The sequence below is a fragment of the Microtus ochrogaster genome, unplaced genomic scaffold (genome assembly GCF_000317375.1).
Source record: "Microtus ochrogaster isolate Prairie Vole_2 unplaced genomic scaffold, MicOch1.0 UNK12, whole genome shotgun sequence".
NCBI classification, from domain to species: domain Eukaryota; kingdom Metazoa; phylum Chordata; class Mammalia; order Rodentia; family Cricetidae; genus Microtus; species Microtus ochrogaster.
In genome coordinates this window covers 4,522,658-4,544,291 of record NW_004949110.1, presented here as the reverse complement: position 1 = coordinate 4,544,291, position 21,634 = coordinate 4,522,658, and the positions used below count along the sequence as shown (strand labels likewise).

Here is a 21,634-nt window from a genome sequence, read left to right as displayed (position 1 = left end):
GCCCCGGCCCCGGCCGTTGCCGCGCGCGGGCGGGATGTGGCGCCTGGTGCCCCTGAAGCTGGGCCGCCTGTCCCGTGCACTGAAGCTGGCGGCTCTCGGCAGCCTGTTGGTGCTGATGCTGCTGCACTCGCCGTCGCTGCTTGCCTCCTGGCAGCGCAACGAGCTCGCCGATCGGCGCTTCCTTCAGCTCAATAAGTGCCCGGCGTGCTTCGGCACGAGCTGGTGTCGCCGCTTCCTCAACGGCCAGGTGGGCTTCGAGGCGTGGGGCCGCCTGCGCCTGCTGGACTTCCTCAACGTGAAGAACGTGTACTTCGCGCAGTACGGCGAGCCCCGCGAGGGCGGCCGCCGGCGCGTGGTGCTCAAGCGCCTGGGATCGCAGCGGGAGCTGGCGCAGCTCGACCAGAGCATCTGCAAGCGGGCCACCGGCCGGCCGCGCTGCGACCTGCTCCAGGCCATGCCCCGCACCGAGTTCGCGCGTCTCAACGGCGACGTGCGGCTGCTCACGCCGGAGGCGGTGGAGGGCTGGTCGGACCTGGTGCACTGTCCCTCGCAGCGCCTGCTGGATCGCCTGGTGCGCCGCTACGCCGAGACCAAGGACTCGGGCAGCTTCCTGCTGCGCAACCTCAAGGACTCGGAGCGCATGCAGCTGCTGCTCACCCTGGCCTTCAACCCCGAGCCGCTGGTGCTACAGGTAGGCGCGGGCTGGGGGCCGTCACCGCTACCTGGGCGCGGGGCTCGCCAACGCCAGAGGGAGTGCGTCCCCAACTCTCCCGAAATGCCTCTCCGCGAGTTTCCTTCCGCCCTCCTGCTGGTCCCGATCTGGATGCCAGTTCTCCTGCCTTGGCGAGCCCTTGTGCCCCTCGCAGCCCTTTCTGAGTGCTAGGGCACCAAGGTCACCCTTCCCGTGCTGACCCTCCTGACTAGCCTAACTTCCCTGGGTCAGTCTTTGTTTGATTTCTTAGCTCCTCTCCCTGATAGTCACTCAGCTAGTTTTGGGACCAGGTGGAGACGATGAGATCACAGAGTGGGGTGGTGGTAAGTGAAGGGGGCTAATCCGTGACTCGTGGCTTTGCGTGGAATCAGAAGCTGGGAAATGGGGCTCGGAAAGTTAGTGTTGGATTTGGACTGGAAAGGCTAAAGGCCAGGAGGGACGTTTGCAGCCTGACCGGGTGATCTGCCCTTGTCATAAGGTAATCCGGTTAGGAAAGAATTAAAGTGTTTAGGTCAAAGCTAGGAGGGAGGGGTGGAGGCTCTGGCCTCCAGCCCAACTGACTTATTTGTTCTCTTCTGACTTTGAAGATAGATTCTTTTTACTGGTGGCTGCCAGAAGAAAAAAGATAAGAGAAAAATCCCGTTTATCTTTGGAGTAGTTTGTGTTTCTACACACCCCGCAGGCTAAAGTGCTGTGCCCTTGGGCAGTGACTGCAGAGTTGGGGCGTGATCCCTCTTGACTGCAGGAAAACTTTCTAGTTCTGTAAGTCAAATGCCAGGGAAAGTGATTTTAAATTAACCACAAGTAATTGATTGTGTAGTTCACACCCTTTCTCTGCTAAGAATGTCACTTATGGCTGGGGGCTTTGGACCTTGCTTTTGTTGATTAAACTACGAACGGGACTGTACTGTATTTACTTTTTTTTTTTTTAAGTTTTCTGCGTCCATCTTCGTCGAGAGAAATCAGTTTTGATTAGTTCAGCCATGTAATCTTACCACGAATATTTGGTCAGGTGAAGTCCTAATATGAGTCTCAGTAAAATTTTAAGTTGCCGATAGGATATGTGTGATTGGTCAGTTTTTAATAAATACTGTTTTATCTCTGACCGATAGTGAACAGTGTGTAAAATCGGTTAAGCTTACCTTGGAGAAATGTTTTATTCATCAATTTTCAGACTCTAAAGGTTGAGTCTCTAAATATGATTACCTTGCCCCCCCCCCCCCAGCTATATTTGTATCAGCAAGATTAGTCCCTGGACAAAGCTTTAGCAGTGTCCTTGACTGATGACAATAGTCAAATTCTTTGGGGTCCCAAAATTTAGCACTTGAACTTAATGTATTTATAGTTCCAGCATTTAAATACTAAGTGCTTATTGAACTATTTTTATCAGGTTGAATCTGACCGGAAATGTATTAGGAACAACTAATATTAAGATTAGTCTCTCAGAAAAGTTGTGTTTGCCTCTTTATAAACATAGGCGTCTGAACTTGAGAAACTTTGCCATGCAATTTTCGCACAGCAAAGCTCTCTCCCAGAGTGCTTTTGTGCCTTGCAGTTTTGGCGTTTCCTCTTGGTTTGCAGTTGAGATAGTCTAGTGAGCTTGTGGCTTGTTTCCTGACTGACTTCCCCCACACTGCTTATTTACAGCTCAGGTGATGATGTGGCAAAAAGTTGACATTTTCTCACCCAGCTTGGTGGCTGGGTGGCTGAACAGGTTACCTAGAGTGCAGGATAAAGGCATGGGAGAAAGCTGTACTAGATACTGGCTTTCCTAAATTGCATCTTTAGACAATCCAGCTCCCAGAGATAGTGCTAATACTTCATTATGTTACATACTTGGAAAAGATACATTTGGAGTTTTTACTAGTGTGGTTTTTCTTTCTTTTTTTCTTCTCCCTGAGTGGATGAAGTTTGACCTGAGATCCTGGAGTAGCTGCTTACCTTACAGAAATGCCTGATCTTTGTAAGAGCTTGAAAGTGTGACTGGGAATTGTCGATGGCATCACTCAGTAAGTTAGAAAGTAGATCCTCATTGGTAGGCCAGAAAGCTGCTTTTATGTGGTAAATGAGATCATGATGTGCATTCCTTGTTAACGGTGCATTCTGTACACTTAGTGCATACAGGTTCTATGAAGCCCACTATCTTGATCGTGTTAAAACTTTGGTGCTGATAGGAAGGTCACAGTTGCTTCTTTACAGTTTTAAAAAGGGTCTTTAAGGAGCTAGTGCTCCACAACTTAAAGACGAACTCACCTTTCAGTTTTTTCCAGGAGAGGGAGCCACTTAATGAATTTTTGGATGCTTGATGACAAACTAGATTTTTCTTATTGTCCAATTATTTCTATTGTCTAAAATTTTAGGGAAAAAACCCTTTGAGCTTGTGTCATCAAACTGTTCTTTACAGAAGTAGCATAATCATAATGCTTATGAGTTAGTCACTTGACATTTCCTTTGGTGAATTTCCATTGGTGAAAGAAATGAAAATACAGATTATTTTACCTCATTAGCTCTCCAGATTTTAAGAAACAGTGAAAAATGAATTGAAAAGTGTTGTATGTAGGACACACACACACACTCTCCGTTAACTGTAGACTGTGCTGCCCACGCACAGTGTTCTTGTTCTTACTGGTCTCATCGGTTAGTCTGGCTTCTAGGAAAGCTGTTCTGCAATAGACAGGACAGTCCCCAGGACCTCAGTCATCTCAGAAACTGTTCGCTTTATATTTTCAGCCATCAAGAGGTTTAGTCTCCTGCCTAGTATGCCCTCACCCTGTAGTGGGGGCTGAGAAGTACTGGGAGGCCGTTTTGTTGGTTTTTTTTTGTATGTGTAATAACAATCTTGGATCATTGAAAATAGAAGTAGAACTTTGGAAGGTTCCACTGGTAACTTTTCTATTGGTGTTTGTACTGACTGTTCTTAAACGGGGAGGTCAGGGTGGGAAGTGCCTGGAGATGCTGAAATTCAGCCACTGTCTGTGACTGACCTAGGAGTGCTGGCAAGGGAAGAAAGCCCTTTGTTGTTTTAGGGGGAAGAGCCAGGAATTTGTTTAATTATATTATATTGGTAGAACTTTATATGACTTAAATTTTCTGAATCATGGTTTTAATAGGACTTAATTTTTATAGCATGCAATTATCATTGTTCAAGCTGTGACTTTTAAGCTTTGCTTTTGAAGTAAAAGGCAAAATATATACAGAGCATTTGATGCATGGCAAACAGTGAATAAATGCTAGCGTAAGGACTGAGGGTGACTGTAATCACCTAGTGCAGGTCAGCTGCCGGAAACACGGTGTAAGTGTGGATGCTGACAGACTGTGAACTGGACCTCAGCTCTACCGAGCTCTTCCACCTGACAGAGCCCTGGGAATTTGGTAGAACGCATTCGATTGTGCTTTAGCTTCAGCAGCAAGCTGTGTTCAGGAGGACGTACTTCCAAGTGCCTTGTGACAATAAGTAGACAAAGAGGGTTATGATCATTTAGATAAAAGTGAGGGTAGGTTGACAAGCATTGTTTTTTTGTTGTTGGTGTCTTGTTATTTTACATGAGTAACTTCCTTTTCTCTTAAATGAGTCTGTTATGTTCTCTGGTAAGACTGTGCTGGGGAACTCACAAATTCTTGAGAAATTTGTTTTTCTTTGTTGCTGTTGTTTGTATTCTAAGTTTACCTTTAACTAATGGATTTAATTAATCTCTTCTAAAAGAGGATTGGTGGATGACTAGAGTACTAGATCTCTGCTAGAGTGTGAGCTTGAGGCCAGAGTGAATAACCTTTGAAGCTTTTCTTTCTATCTCTAAATTTTACACACTTCAAACTTTCAGACTTCAAAACAAAAGCAAGAATCCGTTTAAGGAGCAGAAAACCATGGAGCCAAGCGTGTTGTTTAGCGGGAGTTTCTAGAATGGCCGTTTTCTACTTTGGAGATTTCAAGCTGTAGTCTGTGGAGCTCCTTCTGGCAGCTGATTTTAATAATTGGATTCCTGCATTTAGGCTTCAAAACACATCAGAGGTTGATACTTTGTTTTCTTTTGATGCTCAGCTCAGTCTTCCTGCTTCAGCCCCAGGTGCTAGACTTGGAGCTGTGTGTGTCTCACACCCTACAGGCCAGAGGGAGCACTTTTTATTAGAGTTCCTAAGCTTTTGAATCTGAGGCTTCATCAACATGTTTGACACTTGACTGAACTTCAGGAAACTACAAATAAAAATAGCAAAAACAATTTGGTACACTTCAAGTCTGAAAATGAACATAGAATTTATTTATTTACATATTTAAGTTAGGAAAGCCAGTGGAACAGACATCTTTAAAGAAGCATCGTTTCCTATTTCTATGCATGGGATTAGTCTCTGTTCCTTACACTTGTCCCTGGGAATAAAGATCTTTTTATCTTTGTTACTGCTTGCTCTGCTTACTGTTGGTTGGATTTTCTGGTCTTGAGTGGCCAGTTAGTTTTTCAGGGGATAGTCAAGCTGGTTTTTGTTCAATTTCTCTACCTTGTAACTGCTCTGGCCTATGTTACTGTTATTGATTGCTTCTAAGTCTTCACAGAATGCCAACTTATTCCTGTATCTTCCACTCATCATCTGTATAGTAAATTAATAAGGTTCTTTCATTTCTTACACATACAGTAAATTTTAAATGGTTGTGAAATATCTTAAAGATTGAAAATGATGAGTCTAAGGTAGGAAGGATAGTTATCCATCCTAGTTATAAACCATGCAAAGTTTTATTTTTGGTCATGAACTCTTGATCTTCCTGTCCTACCTCCCAAGTCCTGAGATTACAGGCATGAGTCACCAAGCCTGGCCTTTAGAAAGTTTTAGAAGTTATATACTGAAATCATTTATCCAATTTATAGGTTGCAAAGAGGAGTTATCTGTGAGATATTACTGAGCTTATTAGAATTGCAGACAAAAATAATTGAATTTTGCTTCTTCATTTGGCAAATTGTCTTGTAAGGCTTTTGCATTAAAAAGTTAGAGAGACTGCCCTGGGCCACAAGTAGCTAGCTTAGTGTATAGGGGACACACACACTCACATGGACACTTACCAGTTGCAGTCATTATATATAAGCCCAGAAGTGAAGGTCTATACACATCAGATGTCTCATTTTGGGTGGAGTGCCTGGGTCCATCATAAAAGTACTATATTCCTCTCCTTCAGAGGAGCAGGGGTTGAATACTGAAGGGTGTGGGATTTTTTCCAGTACAGAGGTAGATAGTAGGTGGTAGAAAGGTGGGGTCTGTGCTGAAATCGTACCCACCTATATTCTGTAATATCATAAAGTTATTTGATGACATGGGCAAGTCACTCAAATGCTTCAGACCCTGAAATTTAATTAATAAAATGAAGATGTAATCAGTACTTATCAAACAAGATTGTTTTAAAGATGAAAGGAGATTGAACTGTTCAAGTAATACATGTAAAATAACTTTAATTTATTAATGTAAGTCTTTACAGCATATTATTTACAAGTTTTTTTTTAGTTTTCAGAGAGCTATAGTAATTAAAAAATATCTTTAGTATATTATGCTGTTATATGTGTCAGAATACAGTTTTTAGCTTGGCAGATATTCATGTACCACCTCCCATATGTATGTGTGTGTATGTGATACACATACACACACTTTGTACATATCTACATAGCTACTGCTTCAGGTTCTAGTTTACTGCGAACAGTCATTTAAAATGGGGGGACATTAGACATTTGTTCCATATGAGGTAAGTGGAGTAGAATAAGTATCATAAATACAAAATAAATCATTTATTTTTCTTGGTAAATCATTGATTATAATTTTATTCAGTACACTGACATTGATGAATGATATAAAATAGGGAAGTTACATCTGAGTTCCTATGGCATTGCTGAATACTGCCAGCAACTGTTCTTGGCTCACAGCAGAGAAGACAGATCAGGATGCTATTTGCACAGCTTCTGCTTTCCGGATCATTAAATTTGGGTAGTACACAAGAACAAGATAAGTTTGATTTTTACATATGAAGAGGGCGAGGAGGACAGAAAGATCTCTGGTGATGAGAAATCAGGGCCTCCAGTGGGATCTTCCACCAGAATAGAGAAGGGTAGTTTAGTATAAGGTACCCATGCAAGATGAGCTTCAAAGCAGTAGAGAATTTGAAGTAGTTTTAGAGAATGCATTTAAGGAAGAAGAGAGGAAAGTAACTTTTAAGACATGCTTTTAAGTTAAGATGGGAAGGGAAGTGAGTTGTCTTAGCATCTACTATTAGATTCCTTAGTAAGAATGCACAGAGAAGAAATGAGTGGGGAAATTCAAGACAACTAGAATCCTAATCTTCGTAAACCAGCACCCGATGTTCTTTTTTTTTTTAATGGTGGGAGACAATGCTGTAAGCAGATGTTTTCTTGCCCTAAAGAAAGGTTGTGCTTTGGAACCAAGGCAGTCAGTACTGTGTTGACTAAAGTAAGATCACATTCTTAGGTTATCGGGTGCTAAGGAAGCTTGTTCTTTTTCTTTTATTGGTTTTTTAATTGGGAGCAAATGTTTTCATGTAGCATTTGACTTACACATTCAAGTTAGAAATGTGGGTAACAGTTGCTCTTTGTGCAGCAGGTAAGGCAGGATCTGTTGACATTAGTTGCAGAAAGCTTTGCCAGGTGAGTTTAAAAAACTGTTCTACAAGATGACTTATTTCTATTTAATTTAAGCAAGTGTTTTTTGTTAATGTATTTGGCATTGGTTTCCAATTTTGCATACAGCCATTTGACATGCTGTTCAGTGAATGACACCACCTTGCTATTTTCAAAGCATTGGTTAATGTTGGAATTTGAGGTGGGTGGAACATGGCATTCAAAAATTGATTTCATGAGAAATGAGGCTTATCTTGAGACTTCAAATATTTTTAGTTCATTAGGTGTCTGCTGCAGTTTGATATACTTTTGGCCACTCCTTCCCAGTATAAATTAAAAAGCTAAGATCTTAGAGAAATTCTAGCAAAAATTAAGTAGCTATTAAATCATCCCAGTAACTTTAGTATATTCCCCCTCCAGACAGTTCAGAAAACTGTGAACACATTAGTCTGTCACCAGCACAGCACAGTTGACTAATCTGTATGAACAGCTGTTACAACATGTATTGCCACACTGGGATTTCGTTCAGATTGGGTTTTTAAAATAATTGTAAGATTGAAATTAAACCTTTATACATTTCTCTGCTATTTATAATATTTGCTTTCTTAAAATGTTCTTAAGTGTGAATTTTTTGTGCAGAAATGCTCGTTATACAGAAGCTGATTGTCTATTTTGATGATTGATAGACTTTTTGAGGTTAGTTTATATTAGGAATTCCCTCTGTACATCATTTCTCATGTGTTTATTTGATAGTTCTTGTGACCTGCAGTTATGTATCTTCAGTAGAATGCGGTGAGCTCCTGAATGATTATACAAATTCTTCTGTGACTAGAATTTGGGTATTTAAAATTTAGGATATAAAGCCAATTTTGGTTACATAGGAGAAAAAGACAGTAGAACACAAATCTTTATAAGCTGACCTCATTTTGATCTGTCAGTTTCATGTTATATGTAGCAAAATAGTAAATCATTTGAGAGCTCTGTTTTCTTCCTCTGTAAAACTGGAATGATATTTGTGCTATTGTCTTCAGTCAGATAATCAAAGAACCAAAAGAAAAGGTCTATGTGCTTTGTGAGTTTAACCAACTTTCTAAAGAACTGCTTCTCCAAATCCACATATTTATCAAGAAATGTGCTGAGACATGTTATAAGACATCTATGAATAACATGTTCCAAAGATGACCAAGGACCATTCAATCTATTCACTTTCCTCTAGGAGCTTTTACTATACGAGTTTGTTAGCAAGTTTTCTAAAAAATATGATGTTAGGAAAATGTATACTACATCCATAAGTACCAATAATAAAAGACTTTAAAAATTGGCATCATGTACAAAACAAATTCCAAATGCTTCATTAACCTATTACTATCAAAGTACAAAACATTGTGTTTTAGTGCTCAATAGAAATAAAGTGAGATTCAAATATATTGAGTTGGTTATTTGAATTATAAATTAATTCATTGTTATTAGTATAGTATTAATTGACCTAAAGTAAAAGGGTAATAAAAAATTTAAAAAAAAGCAAACGGCCAGCTGTCATTCTTTTTGCGATAGTCAAGATAGATTCAAGGCAGATTATTATCTGCTTTTAATCCAGTATTCTACTTTTAAGAATTTTCTCAGATTTTATAAAGGTAATTTCATATGCTGCTAACGGCATTCCACAAGCAATTATTATGATACAAAATAACTTAAGATTATTTCCGCTACATGATCTCTATTTAGGCCTGTGTTATTAGACCGACTGTAGATGCAGTAAATACATCCCAGGCTTATGTTAACATTTGAAATGTATTCTTAGTGGAAAGAAATGCCATGAAGCTGTAGCAAATGATTGAGGAAAGTGGCTTGACTTTGGAGTCTGGAGTGGGGGAAGAAGGATTATGTTCAGGTAGCGAGTGGTAGCGGCTGAGGTGGACAGTTGAGTCTAGCCTTATCATTTCAAACCCATTATTCCTATATGCTGTGCAGTATTTTTGTCTTAGTGTAGAAATTGTGTTGAAGACTGTATGGAATAGAAATTTTCCTGTCTTTTCCCATAATCTTGATGTGTATATGGTATACGAGCTCCCTGGTTTTTTTTTGGGGGGAGGGGGCTTTTTTGTATAGTGGAAGATGACCTTAGTAAACTTCTATCTTTTCGACATTGTCAGTGTGTCCATTGCTGTTTTTGACGTCACTTGAATTGTATGATATTCCAGTAGATTGTGGTTTTATTGTTTAAGAATAAACAAAATACCTAGATGTGATAATTTGTATTACATTTCATGATCAAAACATTTTATTTTTCAAGTTAATGTTGAAGGCATTTAAATATTTAGGTCAGGCCCATTAACTATGCTTATATTAGTTATTTTAATAAGTTCTGTTTGTCTCTGTGAATCTCAGTCTTTTCCAGGGCCTCACATAATGTACACACACATGTTCTATTACTGCAATACATGCTACATAAAAATAATTTCTATGTTGACATTAATATTATATAGATGTCTTTGTGCTGTCACTAATTTAATTTTTAAAGTACACTAATGGAAAAGTAAACATGTAGATTTACAACTGTTACACCTTTGTGCGGTCTTTATTTTTATAACATTGATGCTTTATGTTTTATACACGCATTAATATCTTGACAACATTTACAAACAGTTGAGAGCCCCTCCTAGAGCTGCAGTTGGTACTGTTCTAAGTGAAGATTCTCTCCTTCGCTTGAGAAGCTTTTGCACATTTTTCAGTTGTAAATAATTTAATAATATAATTTCATATTTCATATTAAGTAAAGCACTCTAGTTCTAGACAATTTGAATATCTGGTTTTCAGATTTTTGTTTTAAGTAAGGAAATATAGGCCTCCATAGTAAACTTATTAATCTAAGTTGCTGTGCTGGACACCCATAGGAGTTTGCTAATCCGAAAGAAACAACAACTCATTTTTAATATTGCTTCATATTTACCAAATCCAAGCTCTAATAAATTAAAAATGTCGCTCTGCTTAATTGTGGTATTTTGCTTTATGCCACAATTGTTTTAAATGCAATTACAGAAGTATCTTGGCTTCCAACCCTGAGCCTTTTTTTTTTGTACTACAGTGTGTTTAATAAAAATTAGTTTTCATTAAGGAAGAGTATTTTGATTATATAGTGAACAACTACTGTCTTATGAACAAATGGTGTGACTTCACTGATTAAAGTTCTTCCAAAAGATTGGATAGCAAGCAAACTACATGAAAGAATTGTGGTGCGCTTCTTAAAACGAGGCATAAGATTTCAGGTAAAAATCGTCAGAAATCACCATGCTAATACAAAAGTCATTCCGTGTGGCATTTGTTAATCTATTTTACCCTCCTGTATGAGGGGCACGGGTAATGAAGTGTACATTTGACTGTTGTTTGCCAGTTGGAAAGGCTCCAGAAACAAGGAGGCATTTGTACATGTGCAGATGCTGGCAGGGATCCCTTTTCCCTTGCTGTCAAAGACCATTTTATTTTCACAAAGATATGCTTGTGTCTGTTCTACAATATGGTGCGTGAATAACAGTGTATGGAGGTGGTTTTGTTTTACTTTCTACATGACAAAATAATGTAATTCCACATTCTTAGTAAATTTTTAGTGCTCCATTTTTGTCATATCAGGATCTTGATACATTCACATGTCTGAGAAATAGCTAGATCTGTTGTAGCCATTCGTCTAACCAAATGTCAAAGTCATGAGACATTTTAAATTGCAAGGGAAGCTGAAATGGTGTGTGGTTTGTGAATAGTCTTTTGCACTGTATGTTCCACATGAGTGATCTGTCACTTTTCTTAGTGCCCAAAAGAAATAAAAATATTGTTAAGGATTAAAAACATCGTTTATCTCTAATTTCTAAGTAGCCATTGACTCTGCCCCCCAGAGTGAATCCATTAATTTACTATATTTAAGATCCATGGTATTTTTCAATGTAATTAATATTTTGTCATAATATACTTCGATTTGAAAGTAAAAGTTGTATATGCAAAGTATGACTGCTGTCTACTTATAAAGGAGCATAAGTGAGAACTAGGGATTACAGGTGAGGTTTAGTTCTAAAGATGTTTCTGTTCTAGCATAGGAATTTTAAAGTAAAGATCATCTGCTTGGACAATTAAAGATCTAGACAAAATTAGCATTTCTTCCCTCCCTCCCTCCCTCCCTCTTTCCCTTCCTCCCTCCCTTTCTTCCTTCCTAGGAGGACCACATCTCTGATTCTTTTAAACGTACATAGATTATTCAGGTTTCTGTAGTAGAAGTGGGTTTAGTTGTTTCTCTGGGGTGCTGTGAGGTTAGTTGTACTTCCTGTCTTCTGGCTCACCTTCACTCCACTGGAGCTCCTTTTGTTTTTTTCCTCCAGCTAAGAAGTACAAGAGTGACACCAGCCTCTGACCTAGTAATCCTACTCTGAAACTTTTAACTCTTAGCATGCTCTTTTCCTCCAGTATTCATTTCTTAGAGACACATTTTAGCAATAGAAAGTATCTCAGAGGTAGAGTGTTTGCTTGGCATGCACAGGACCTTGAGTTTGAGTCTCACCCAGCATGGGATTATGGGCAGATCTAGTTGATAATTAAGTTGAAAATGATCTGTTTATGTTTATAAAAGCATTACTTTTGATTCAGAACTAGAATCTTCCCAGTAATTAAAGAGCCTGTTTGAAAACCTCACTAATGTGAAAAAGTAATTTTGTAGCTGGGGCAAGTGGGAAAGGGAAATAAGACTAATTCAAGACCATAGATGCTCAGGATGGAGATTGTGTTAACCAAGATCAGTTATTCTTCCCCATCTTGGATATTGTTAAAAGTTCAAGACTCCTTTCCAGCATTCTCTTGCTTGCTTCTGGATTGCTTAAGCCTCTAGGACTGTACAAACTGTAGTAACTAACACGGAACGGTTTGTTCAGTGTCTGGTCTTCTAAAATAAAAGCCTGTGGCTAAACAGAACCTCGATAGTTCACCCTTATTGCCCGCTTAGCACAGTCCCAAATCAGCTAAATAATTACTGGTTCGTGTGTATTCAGAACTGTCCATTCAAAAGAAACCATTGACTGCTTGCATCTGTAGAATCGAAGGAAGTGTAAGTCTTTTTAGAATTGGTAATAAGACAGCATCTCATGCCTTATATTCTAAGATATTGAAAAGTAATACTTGGCAGATTGCAAATAACAAAGTTTCTCACACTTTTCTTAGGTCTATAGTAATGCTCTGAGTTAGGAGGGAAAATGGGGTTTATATTGATGGACTGTATCTAGTAAGACTCTCCTGAGGGCATCTGGGGAGACCCTGAGGTAACTTCATCAGACTGCCTTATAATATTAAGATAATTCTCTTGTAGAGTTTTCCATCTGATGAAGGTTGGCCCTTTGCAAAATATCTTGGAGCTTGTGGAAGAATGGTGGCTGTGAATTATGTTGGAGAAGAGCTGTGGAGTTACTTTAATGCGCCATGGGAGAAAAGAGTTGACCTTGCTTGGCAGTTAATGGAAATAGCAGAACAGCTTACAAACAATGACTTTGAATTTGCACTCTACCTCCTGGATGTCAGCTTTGACAATTTTGCGGTTGGTCCTCGAGATGGGAAGGTAATCATTGTGGATGCTGAAAATGTTTTAGTTGCTGACAAAAGATTAATTAGACAAAGTAAGTATTTAATTTTCAGATTTATCTTTTGTACATTTTCTGTGTTTAAATGTTATATTTATAATAAAAACTTAAGCTTCTTCTTGAGATAAAGTTTTAAATGTTATATTTATAATAAAAACTTAAGTTTCTTCTTGAGATAACAACCTTGTGTCTTTTTAAATTTTTTTTTGTATAATCAGGATGAACAAATATTTGTCTTTCTTCTAATTAGAATTTCTCTATATTTAGTAAAATGCCCTTGTTTTAATGAATGCAGATTCTCTCCCCACCCCTTGTAGAGTCTGTGGAAGTATGTGTACATGTATGCACATCTTTTGCATACTCTGCTCTGTGGTTTAGGACACAACTTCTTAAACTGGACTATGACTTCAGGGGTTGCAAACCAAATGTGCTGGTTGTGGAAACAAATACAGCAATAGTAAAATGATCCTAAGTTGTGAAAGAAGCAAAAATTAATTCAAAAATCAAGTACATAATGGATCTGAGGTAATTCTACCAGTGATTATGTTGTATCATGTAATTTCACTGCAGCCTTGAACACTGTATATGCTGTGTAAAGTGCAGGGCACACTATCAGCCCGTACAGCTCCAGTCATTGCTACCTGTAATGCCTTGATACAGACTGGAGACTACTGTGTCTTATGAATTGAAAACAGTTCCTATAAACTATAGAAATTTTGGACCACAGAAAGCTTAATATTTATTTCCCTATAGTCATTCCTTGGCATATAAATATCAAAGTAGTATAGTTTTAGATTGTATTATATTAGAATATTTGATATTAAAAATTACTGTTTGATTTGCTGGTTTAAGTTTTCATTTGAAAAATCTGTTTTGGTGTGGGATTGGGACAAAATTGATAGCAGTTTCTGAAATGGCTCAAAACATAGTTCTGCTATTTTCTGGTATGTATTTATACACAGTGGCACTCCCAGTATTGACTATTATTACGAATTCAAAATACCAGCTCTGAAAAATGTTGAGATGCTCTGTGTCCTGCAATATTAGATACTCAACTGAGAGCTAATTCTTACATAAAAATAAACACACATTCATTTTATTAATGTGAAATTTTCCTTTCTTTAATAAACGGCACAGCTATATATCAAATAATTATTTTAGAATAATCTTTTATGGTTTCTTTTCAGTAAATGGTTTATATTCCTATACATTCAGAGTTGTATAGACATTTCTTGAGCAACAGGAGGTTGTATATGGAAGAAGTTGCAAAGCCCTTGTTTAATGCAAAAGGAAGTTTATGCTGTTAACAGCTCATCCGAGTGTCAGCTTTAATGGAGACTTCATTTCTCTGTAGGGTCTCACAGGAATGTTCTGTTTTTTTTTTTGTTTTTTTTGTTTTTTTCCTTCTCTGGGGTCCCCAGAGTGATAGTTTTGTCTTATTTTTAACTTGGATGATGTCTAGCACTGCAGATCTGACCTCAATCTAACGTTATGATTATTTCATCTCTGTCTAGACTTTTCTGTCCGTTTGTTTGTGAGCTCTCTGTGTGATTGCTAGGTAAAGTATAGGACATGTTTTGAAATTCCGATATCATAGGAATTTCAAAGTGTCAAAGGTAAATAAAGTCTGTATTCTGGAAGTAGGAGTACCCCGAGTTTGAGCCAGTTTAGGGTAGGGTACTTGCTGAGTTAATGGCCATCCTAGGCTACAGTGAGATCTTTTCTCAGCCAAATCCAAAACTTTCTTAGCTTACCTCAGCGCCTGAGCAGCTTTAGGTCACCATCAGAGTTTTCAGGCTGTGGCTCCTGGCCCGTGTGGCTAAGCTGCTGCTGTGTAGTCACTGAGTTTTCTGGGCCCTTACAGCCCTGCTTGGGGCTTTTTTTTCCCTTGACTCATTATGACTCCTTCCACAGGGAGTGATGCCCAACTGCGGTCCTGCTCCCCTCTTCCTTTTCATATATTTGTGACTGTCATGCTTTCCTTTTTAAGAAGTTGTGCCTGCCGGGCAGTGGTGGCACATGCCTTTCTTTAATCCCTGTACTCAGGGAGCAGAAGCAGATCTTTGAGTTCAAGACCAGCCTGCTCTACCGAGACAGGTAGGGCTACTTGAAGAAACCCTGTCTTGAAAAACCAAAATTAATAAATAACCTGTTTTCTCCTAGCTAATGCCAACAGCTTCCTGTTGCTTAAGTGGATCTGATGGCCTCTTACTGTTCTGGTAGAATCCAGCTTTCTTACAGGGCACAGGCTATGTGATTTGGTCCTACTCTGTCTGCTTTATTGTCTGTATCTGTCCATTACTCTCAGGAATAATAGACTTTTGTTTCCCTGGATGAACCTTTTGTTTCTGGGCTGAGTGCATTTTCTCTGCATAAGGGAGCTTGATGCTGTTTTGTACAGGCCAGCTACTTGCTCTTTAAGCCTTGACTTCACTAACAGCATGCTTGCTTTTGTGTTGTCATATGGTGTTAGTCTTCTGAATTTAAATCCAGGAGTTTAAGTCTAGTTCTAGTCACATATTATTACCTATCCTGCCATCCAGTTAGAACCTTAAACTTTGCTTGCTTAGTCTTAATTTTTGTCTCAAATGTTTCTTTGGTTTGGCTTTCCTTTCTGGACCTTCCTTAGTTGTTTTGGTAACTTTTTTTTAAAGTTACATTTATTGGTGTGTTTGTGGGTGTCTGTATGTGAGTGTGGGCATGCCGTGATGCCTGTGTGGAGACAGAGGACAGCTTGTGAGACTCTGTTGTCTCCTTCCTTCATATGGGTCATCATCAGGTTTACCCATCTCACAGGCCTGCTGTGATCAGCCTAGCCCCTCCTGTCTTGAGAAAGTTACCTTTCTGAGCAGCAAATGGTCATGCAAGTTACAGCTTGTCTTTTCCCCTTCACTTGTATCTGTTTCCTAGTACTTGTCTCACATTCCAGCTGCAGTGCTGTTTCCTCAGCCAGGTGGACCAATGCCCTGTGCTCATCCCTTTGCAGATCCTGTACTCTGAGCTCAATGCTGCTTTCTCTCATCGCTTGACTGCTACCTTTTCAGATCAAAAACAGGTGTTCTTATGCAGCCTTCCAGTACTCCAGGCAGAAATCTAGATCTCTCCAGTCTTGTAGCTTTAGGTGATGCTTTGTGATCCTTTTTAGGTTAGAGAAAATCCTAGGTGAACCTGAAAAATGGTCAGGGCCTTGTTTGATTCTTCTACCTGAGATCCCAATAAATGATGTTTTTATGAATTAATATATTAACTAATGATTTTTTTGAGTTAATATATTGATTAACTCTCAAATGTTTTATGTATAAAAGTGTGGAACACATATGTGTTAATGGGATGTTCTATTTAGAGAACAATAATAAGTTGGTTTTCAGATAAATTTTCTGATTTTTCCTTCACAGATAAGCCTGAGAATTGGGACGTATGGTATGAAAGCAAGTTCGATGACTGTGACAAGGAAGCTTGCTTGTCATTTTCAAAAGAAATTCTTTGTGCTCGCGTTACTGTGGATCACAATTACTATGCTGTTTGTCAAAACCTCCTATCTAGACATGCCACCTGGCGCGGCACTTCTGGAGGACTCCTTCATGATCCACCAAGTGAAATTGCCAAAGATGGCCGACTGGAGGCCTTGCTGGATGAGTGTGCCAACCCCAAGAAGCGCTATGGCCGATTCCAGGCTGCAAAAGAGCTGCGTGGATATCTAGCACAATTAAGTCACAACGTGAGGTAGTAGATGGTGATTTTCTTCGCTGAAATAGCACTGGCAAACTTAACCACCGAAAGACTGCCTAGAGAAAACACAGTGTGGAAGTATTACACCAGAGGGTGAGGAACTTGTTCTGATAGATCTTACATTAACATCCATCAACATAAGACATTGCTCTACATCCAAGTTCACGTGATGCTTCTGCAACTCCGTTCTTCACTTTGGAGACGTGAGAACCATTGACTGCTTTCCCCGTCCTGTACCTGAGTGGATTAATGACATTGTTAAGCTATTGGAAAGGAGTCTGATAGTTACATGGCTTGTGTATCAAAGGGTACTTGGTACTTAGTTTGTGTGCTCTCATGATTTTGTGAATCTCTTGCATTTACTTTGAATGTCAAGTTAGATCGGCCTGTTTTATAGGCCACCTTTTCCTTCTGATGTGTAAAATTATTTTCCATTTTTAAAAAGTTTTACACACCCAGGTTACTATAGGTGTTCGCTTAAATTTTAATATAAGTAGTTTTCATTCAGTGCTATGCGGTACATACTTAACTGTTAGAGCAGGACTCCCAGGTTTACTGTTTTTACAGAGATCTTAGTATTTCATTATGTAAATAATTTACCTCCCCTCAACCTTCTGTACGTCATCATTGCATGAGATCATTTCAGGTTATTTAGGAGTTAAATCCCTCAATGCCAGTAATTCTAAGTATACACTGAACACGCCGTTCAGCATATGCTACAAAATGTCACCGCATCCTTTGCTAAAAGGCTTTAAGAAGAATACACTAGCCATCTACACTTCGCTAACTTTGATTGAAGAAACAATAAAACTCAATGTTTTTAAATGCTGACTAGTCCAAGATAGTAATGCATATGCCAAAGAAATATTAGACACATTCCATGTTTAGATCTGAGAATTGATCAATTCTTAGCCCTCTTCAGTATTTTAGCTGTCACTATTAAATTAAAATCTGCCTGTTCTTTAATGTTGACAGTTGAGCTACTGCTTTAAAAAAATGTATAACTTAAAGAAGACCTTCTGCCATCGTATTCTTGGTAGGCTTTTCAAAATGAACACGGTAATTATTGTTAGAATTTAATTAGGTATCAGAACCTTTTACTTATTGATATACTAATAATTTTTTATAAAGCTTGTCTGCCCACTGTGATCTTTACCCAGTTGCTAAATATCAGAATATCAAATTTAAATACATGAGTAGAAAGATTAACAAAATAATGTGTAAAGTTTTTGTCTATTTAAAAACTGTTCTGTGTAAAAGTTGACTTTAAATAGCACAGGCAGTAGTTTTCCGTTTGAAATTGTTGCTTTTGTTTGCAGTAAAGTTTGGGGTAGTGTGCAGTAGTGGGTTCTGGACTGACTTGCTGAAAACAGAAAGTGATTAAAACATGCACAACCAAAGCCAAGCTTGTCCTCTTCCTTCATTCAGCAACTATTGATCATCCACCCTGTGCTAGGTGCGCTCGTAGCTGCTATATATCATCTAAACGTGATGTGGGCGAGTGACTCATCAAATGTACTAGCGAAAATACTTAAGCTGACTTATTATTTGGGGTGACACGACCATGTTATTTGATTGTCGTGATGGAAAGTCTCTTTGCACCATCCTAAATTAGTTCCTTAACCCAAAGTGGATGAAGACAGCAATAGAGTTAATCCACAGTTAAAAATGGGAAGGCAAATGATAAGAGAGCTCCATTACAAAGCATTGCATTGTGTTCTTTCTTATGCATCAGTAGATTGCATAGCTCTCAATGAAACACTGAAGATTTTGCTAAGCTAACTTTTTACAACTTGGAAACCTTTTTGAGGGGTATAGGAGAAATTGTCTCACAAGACTCCTTTGCTTCTTCCTTAGAGCTACACTAAAATATACAATTTCAAAACAACACCATTTTCATAACATGGAGGCTGGAGCTCACAGGAGCCACCTGTGGTCCCACACACATCTTCCTATTTTTGGTGAGTGATTGCGGTTGTGATGACAGAGCAGGAAGTGAAGAAGCGCTCCTGGGAGTGATGGCTACTTCAGGTATAACCACCATTAGAGAGTATGTGGAATTTTTTTTATCTTTGGAGAAGACTGAGAAGATAGTAAAAGAATTAGGAATTTTAAATTACAGGGAAAAAATATGTATGTGAAAAGCAATAAATATTTTGTTCTCTTTGCTATCAAGATGTTCACATTCAGATATTTATTATACAGCAGCAATTTATATTTTTAATCATTGCCCATTAATAGACGCGGTAAAATATTTTTGAATCAAACATTTGGGGTTTGTATGTGCATTTAAATTGTCTTTTGTACTGTACGTTACTGTTTAATTTGAATATTTTATCAGAACTGTCTCCCTGTGCCTTTATAAAAATATAAAGTTGTCTCTGCAACTTTTAATGATCTTAATAAAGAATACTTTAAGAACCATACTTTGCAGACTCTGTCTTCAAATATTCAAGTGTTTCTTGAATAAAAAATAGTTATTCCTGTCCCCTTACAAACACTTTTGTTTCAGTCTTTGGAAACTGTTTTGATTGGGTGTAAGCTGAGCTCAAAATGTATGTTCTGTTTTTCTGTAATAATGACCTTTTAAAACCTACCACTAAGATCTAGGGTGGCGGGGGGAGGGAGGAGCTTAGGAATTTTCAAATGCCCGTAAGAGAATTATATAATGTTCATAGCTATTATACTAACTTCTAAAGCTGTCAACATTGGGCTGGAGAGATGGCTCAGTGGTTAAGAGCATTGCCTGCTCTTCCAAAGGTCCTCAGTTCAATTCCCGGCAACCACATGGTGGCTCACAACCATCTGTAATGAGGTCTGGTGCCCTCTTCTGGCCTGCAGACATACACACAGACAGAATATTGTATACATAATAAATAAATAAATATAAAAATAAATAAAGTTGTCAACATTACCAAACATTTCCTTGAAGCAAATTTAGCTTTGTTGTTTGATTCAGGAGTATACTTCAGGTGTGTTACCTTCCAACAAAGCCACAGTATAACCAATCAAAAATGAACAAAATGCCTCAGTATTGCCAAAGCAGAAAGTTTTTCATAAATACTTCAACTACAAGAATTCTGAACCACAGGCTGAATAGATGGAACATCGTCATGACCAAGTGAGAAGGTAACCGAAGTGGACTGAGACACAGTCTAGATGTCAGTCTCTGAATTCAAGTGGTACTGAAGCAGCAGTCCACATTAGCACATCAGTTACGCCATCTTTGAGAGGATATTGAAGTTCTTGGTGAAACTCGTGGATAGAACAAAAAGAAGCACCCTGCCTTATCTCTGGAAAAATCAGAACATCTAGAATTCTAATTAAAAGAGTGTTAGCACAAGGTTGAAATTCCTGATGCATTAGCAAATCTACGTGGTGGTCATATTGAAGCTATTTATTGAAAAGCTGATGGGGAACATACTCATGGATCAGGGTGGCTATTGGGCCTGCAGTCCAACCTTACGATGACAGGTCTGGTAAGACTCCATGGCAAGTGCCCAGTGACACCTATGTCAAAAACCAACCGGTAATGTGGAATCTGGCCACATCCCTAATCTGTCCATTAATAGAAAGTACACGTAACAGAGGAAACTAATAAAAGGATTAGCATTGGGTATAGTCAGAATTCAAATTGTGAGTTCAGACACTAAATGGCACGATTTTCTTCAAAAAGCTGTATGGAAAAACAATAGCATTAAAAGGTAAAAGAAATGCCAACATCAGCTCTGCAGCTTGAGAAAATCTCTTTAATGAAAATTTAAACAACAGAATGACACCTGGGTAGCCTCATCAACTTTGCATTTCCACTTGAACATGTTGAAGCCCTAAAATACCTATTATGCTAATTTATGCTAAGCAAGCTGTAAATTACTAATATATAGTGTTAGCTGTAAGTCTAAGATTTGAACAAGAATGTTTTCCTTTTGTAAGATTACTTACCCATAGTTACAAAAGGTAGAAAAGCTGGGCCCAATTTTCTAACTGGTCTCTGACAGGCCCGGACAGTTTTTCCAACGTTCCCATGGTCTGCAGCTTTAAGGGCTAGAAGCATATGGTGGGATGAAGATCATATTGTAAAAGGACAAATCATGCGTTTTCCCAATTATAAATTTGGGGAAGGGAGAATTTATAGTAACACATGGAGATAGAAGAATCCCAACAGACAAGGTAACAAAGACGAAAAGGTAAAGGGAGAAGAGGATAGAAAATAAGAGAACTACCATTTCTTAGAAAAGAAATGGTAGGGCTTTGTTCTCTTTGACCTCAAACCGTGAGACACCAGATTTCTAGGTAGGTAAATGCCCCCAGCATCCATTTACTAAGTCTGTCTTTAGGAGGCTGCCTTAGAATTTTACTTTCTTTCATGTCTTGCAGCTATAGGCTGTACCTTGACCCCTGAATACAAACAGGATGGACTTAAAGTCTCTCCCTTTAGGGTGCACATCATTACAAATGCTACTTGTGTTTGTTATTTTGCTTTGTGCATTTTCTCATAATACTGAGAGATGAATAACCCAGTGGGAACTGCAGTATCACTAAGGAACCAATTTCTCTTTGTATTCAAGGACTTTGGCTATTAGTCATAGTTTCTTGTAAGATGCCTTCACCCATATTTTTAGGTTTTTTTTTATTTTCAAGTTGTATTTTATGAGTGTTTTGCTTGTATGTGTGTATGGACTCAGTGCGCATGTCAGAAAAGCAGGTTGGATTCCCTGGAACTGGATTTACAGATAGTTGTGAGCCACCACGTGAGTACTGGAAACTGAACCTGGGTCCTCTGCAGGAGCAAGTGCTCTTAGCCAGTGGCTGTCTCTCTAGTTCCACCGTGCATTTTTAAGCTATCATATCTATGTGGTTATACTCAGTTATACTGTGGATGTGGGTTATCTCCATTTTGGAAGAATGACTTGTTAATTTGGGACGGGCAAAGAGTGAAGAAGGGTGATGAAAACATCTGCCCACAATTGTTTATTTCC

General features: G+C 38.8%; 1 protein-coding gene across 2 annotated transcripts; it reads left to right on the top strand.

Annotated features, from left to right (window-relative positions):
* Positions 1 to 6: 6 nt before the first annotated feature.
* Positions 7 to 19,070, top strand: Dipk2a (divergent protein kinase domain 2A). 2 transcript variants are annotated; one of them, XM_005366658.3, is made up of 3 exons: positions 7 to 691; positions 12,659 to 12,962; positions 16,322 to 19,070. In XM_005366658.3, the coding sequence occupies exons 1-3, from the start codon at positions 35 to 37 to the stop codon at positions 16,651 to 16,653; spliced, it is 1,293 nt and encodes a 430-aa protein (XP_005366715.1). In that variant the 5' UTR covers positions 7 to 34; the 3' UTR covers positions 16,654 to 19,070. The 2 variants fall into 2 exon arrangements, with proteins under 2 accessions (XP_005366715.1, XP_026644826.1); XM_026789025.1 differs by lacking the exon at positions 7 to 691 and adding an exon at positions 866 to 938.
* The last annotated feature ends 2,564 nt before the right edge of the window (positions 19,071 to 21,634 follow it).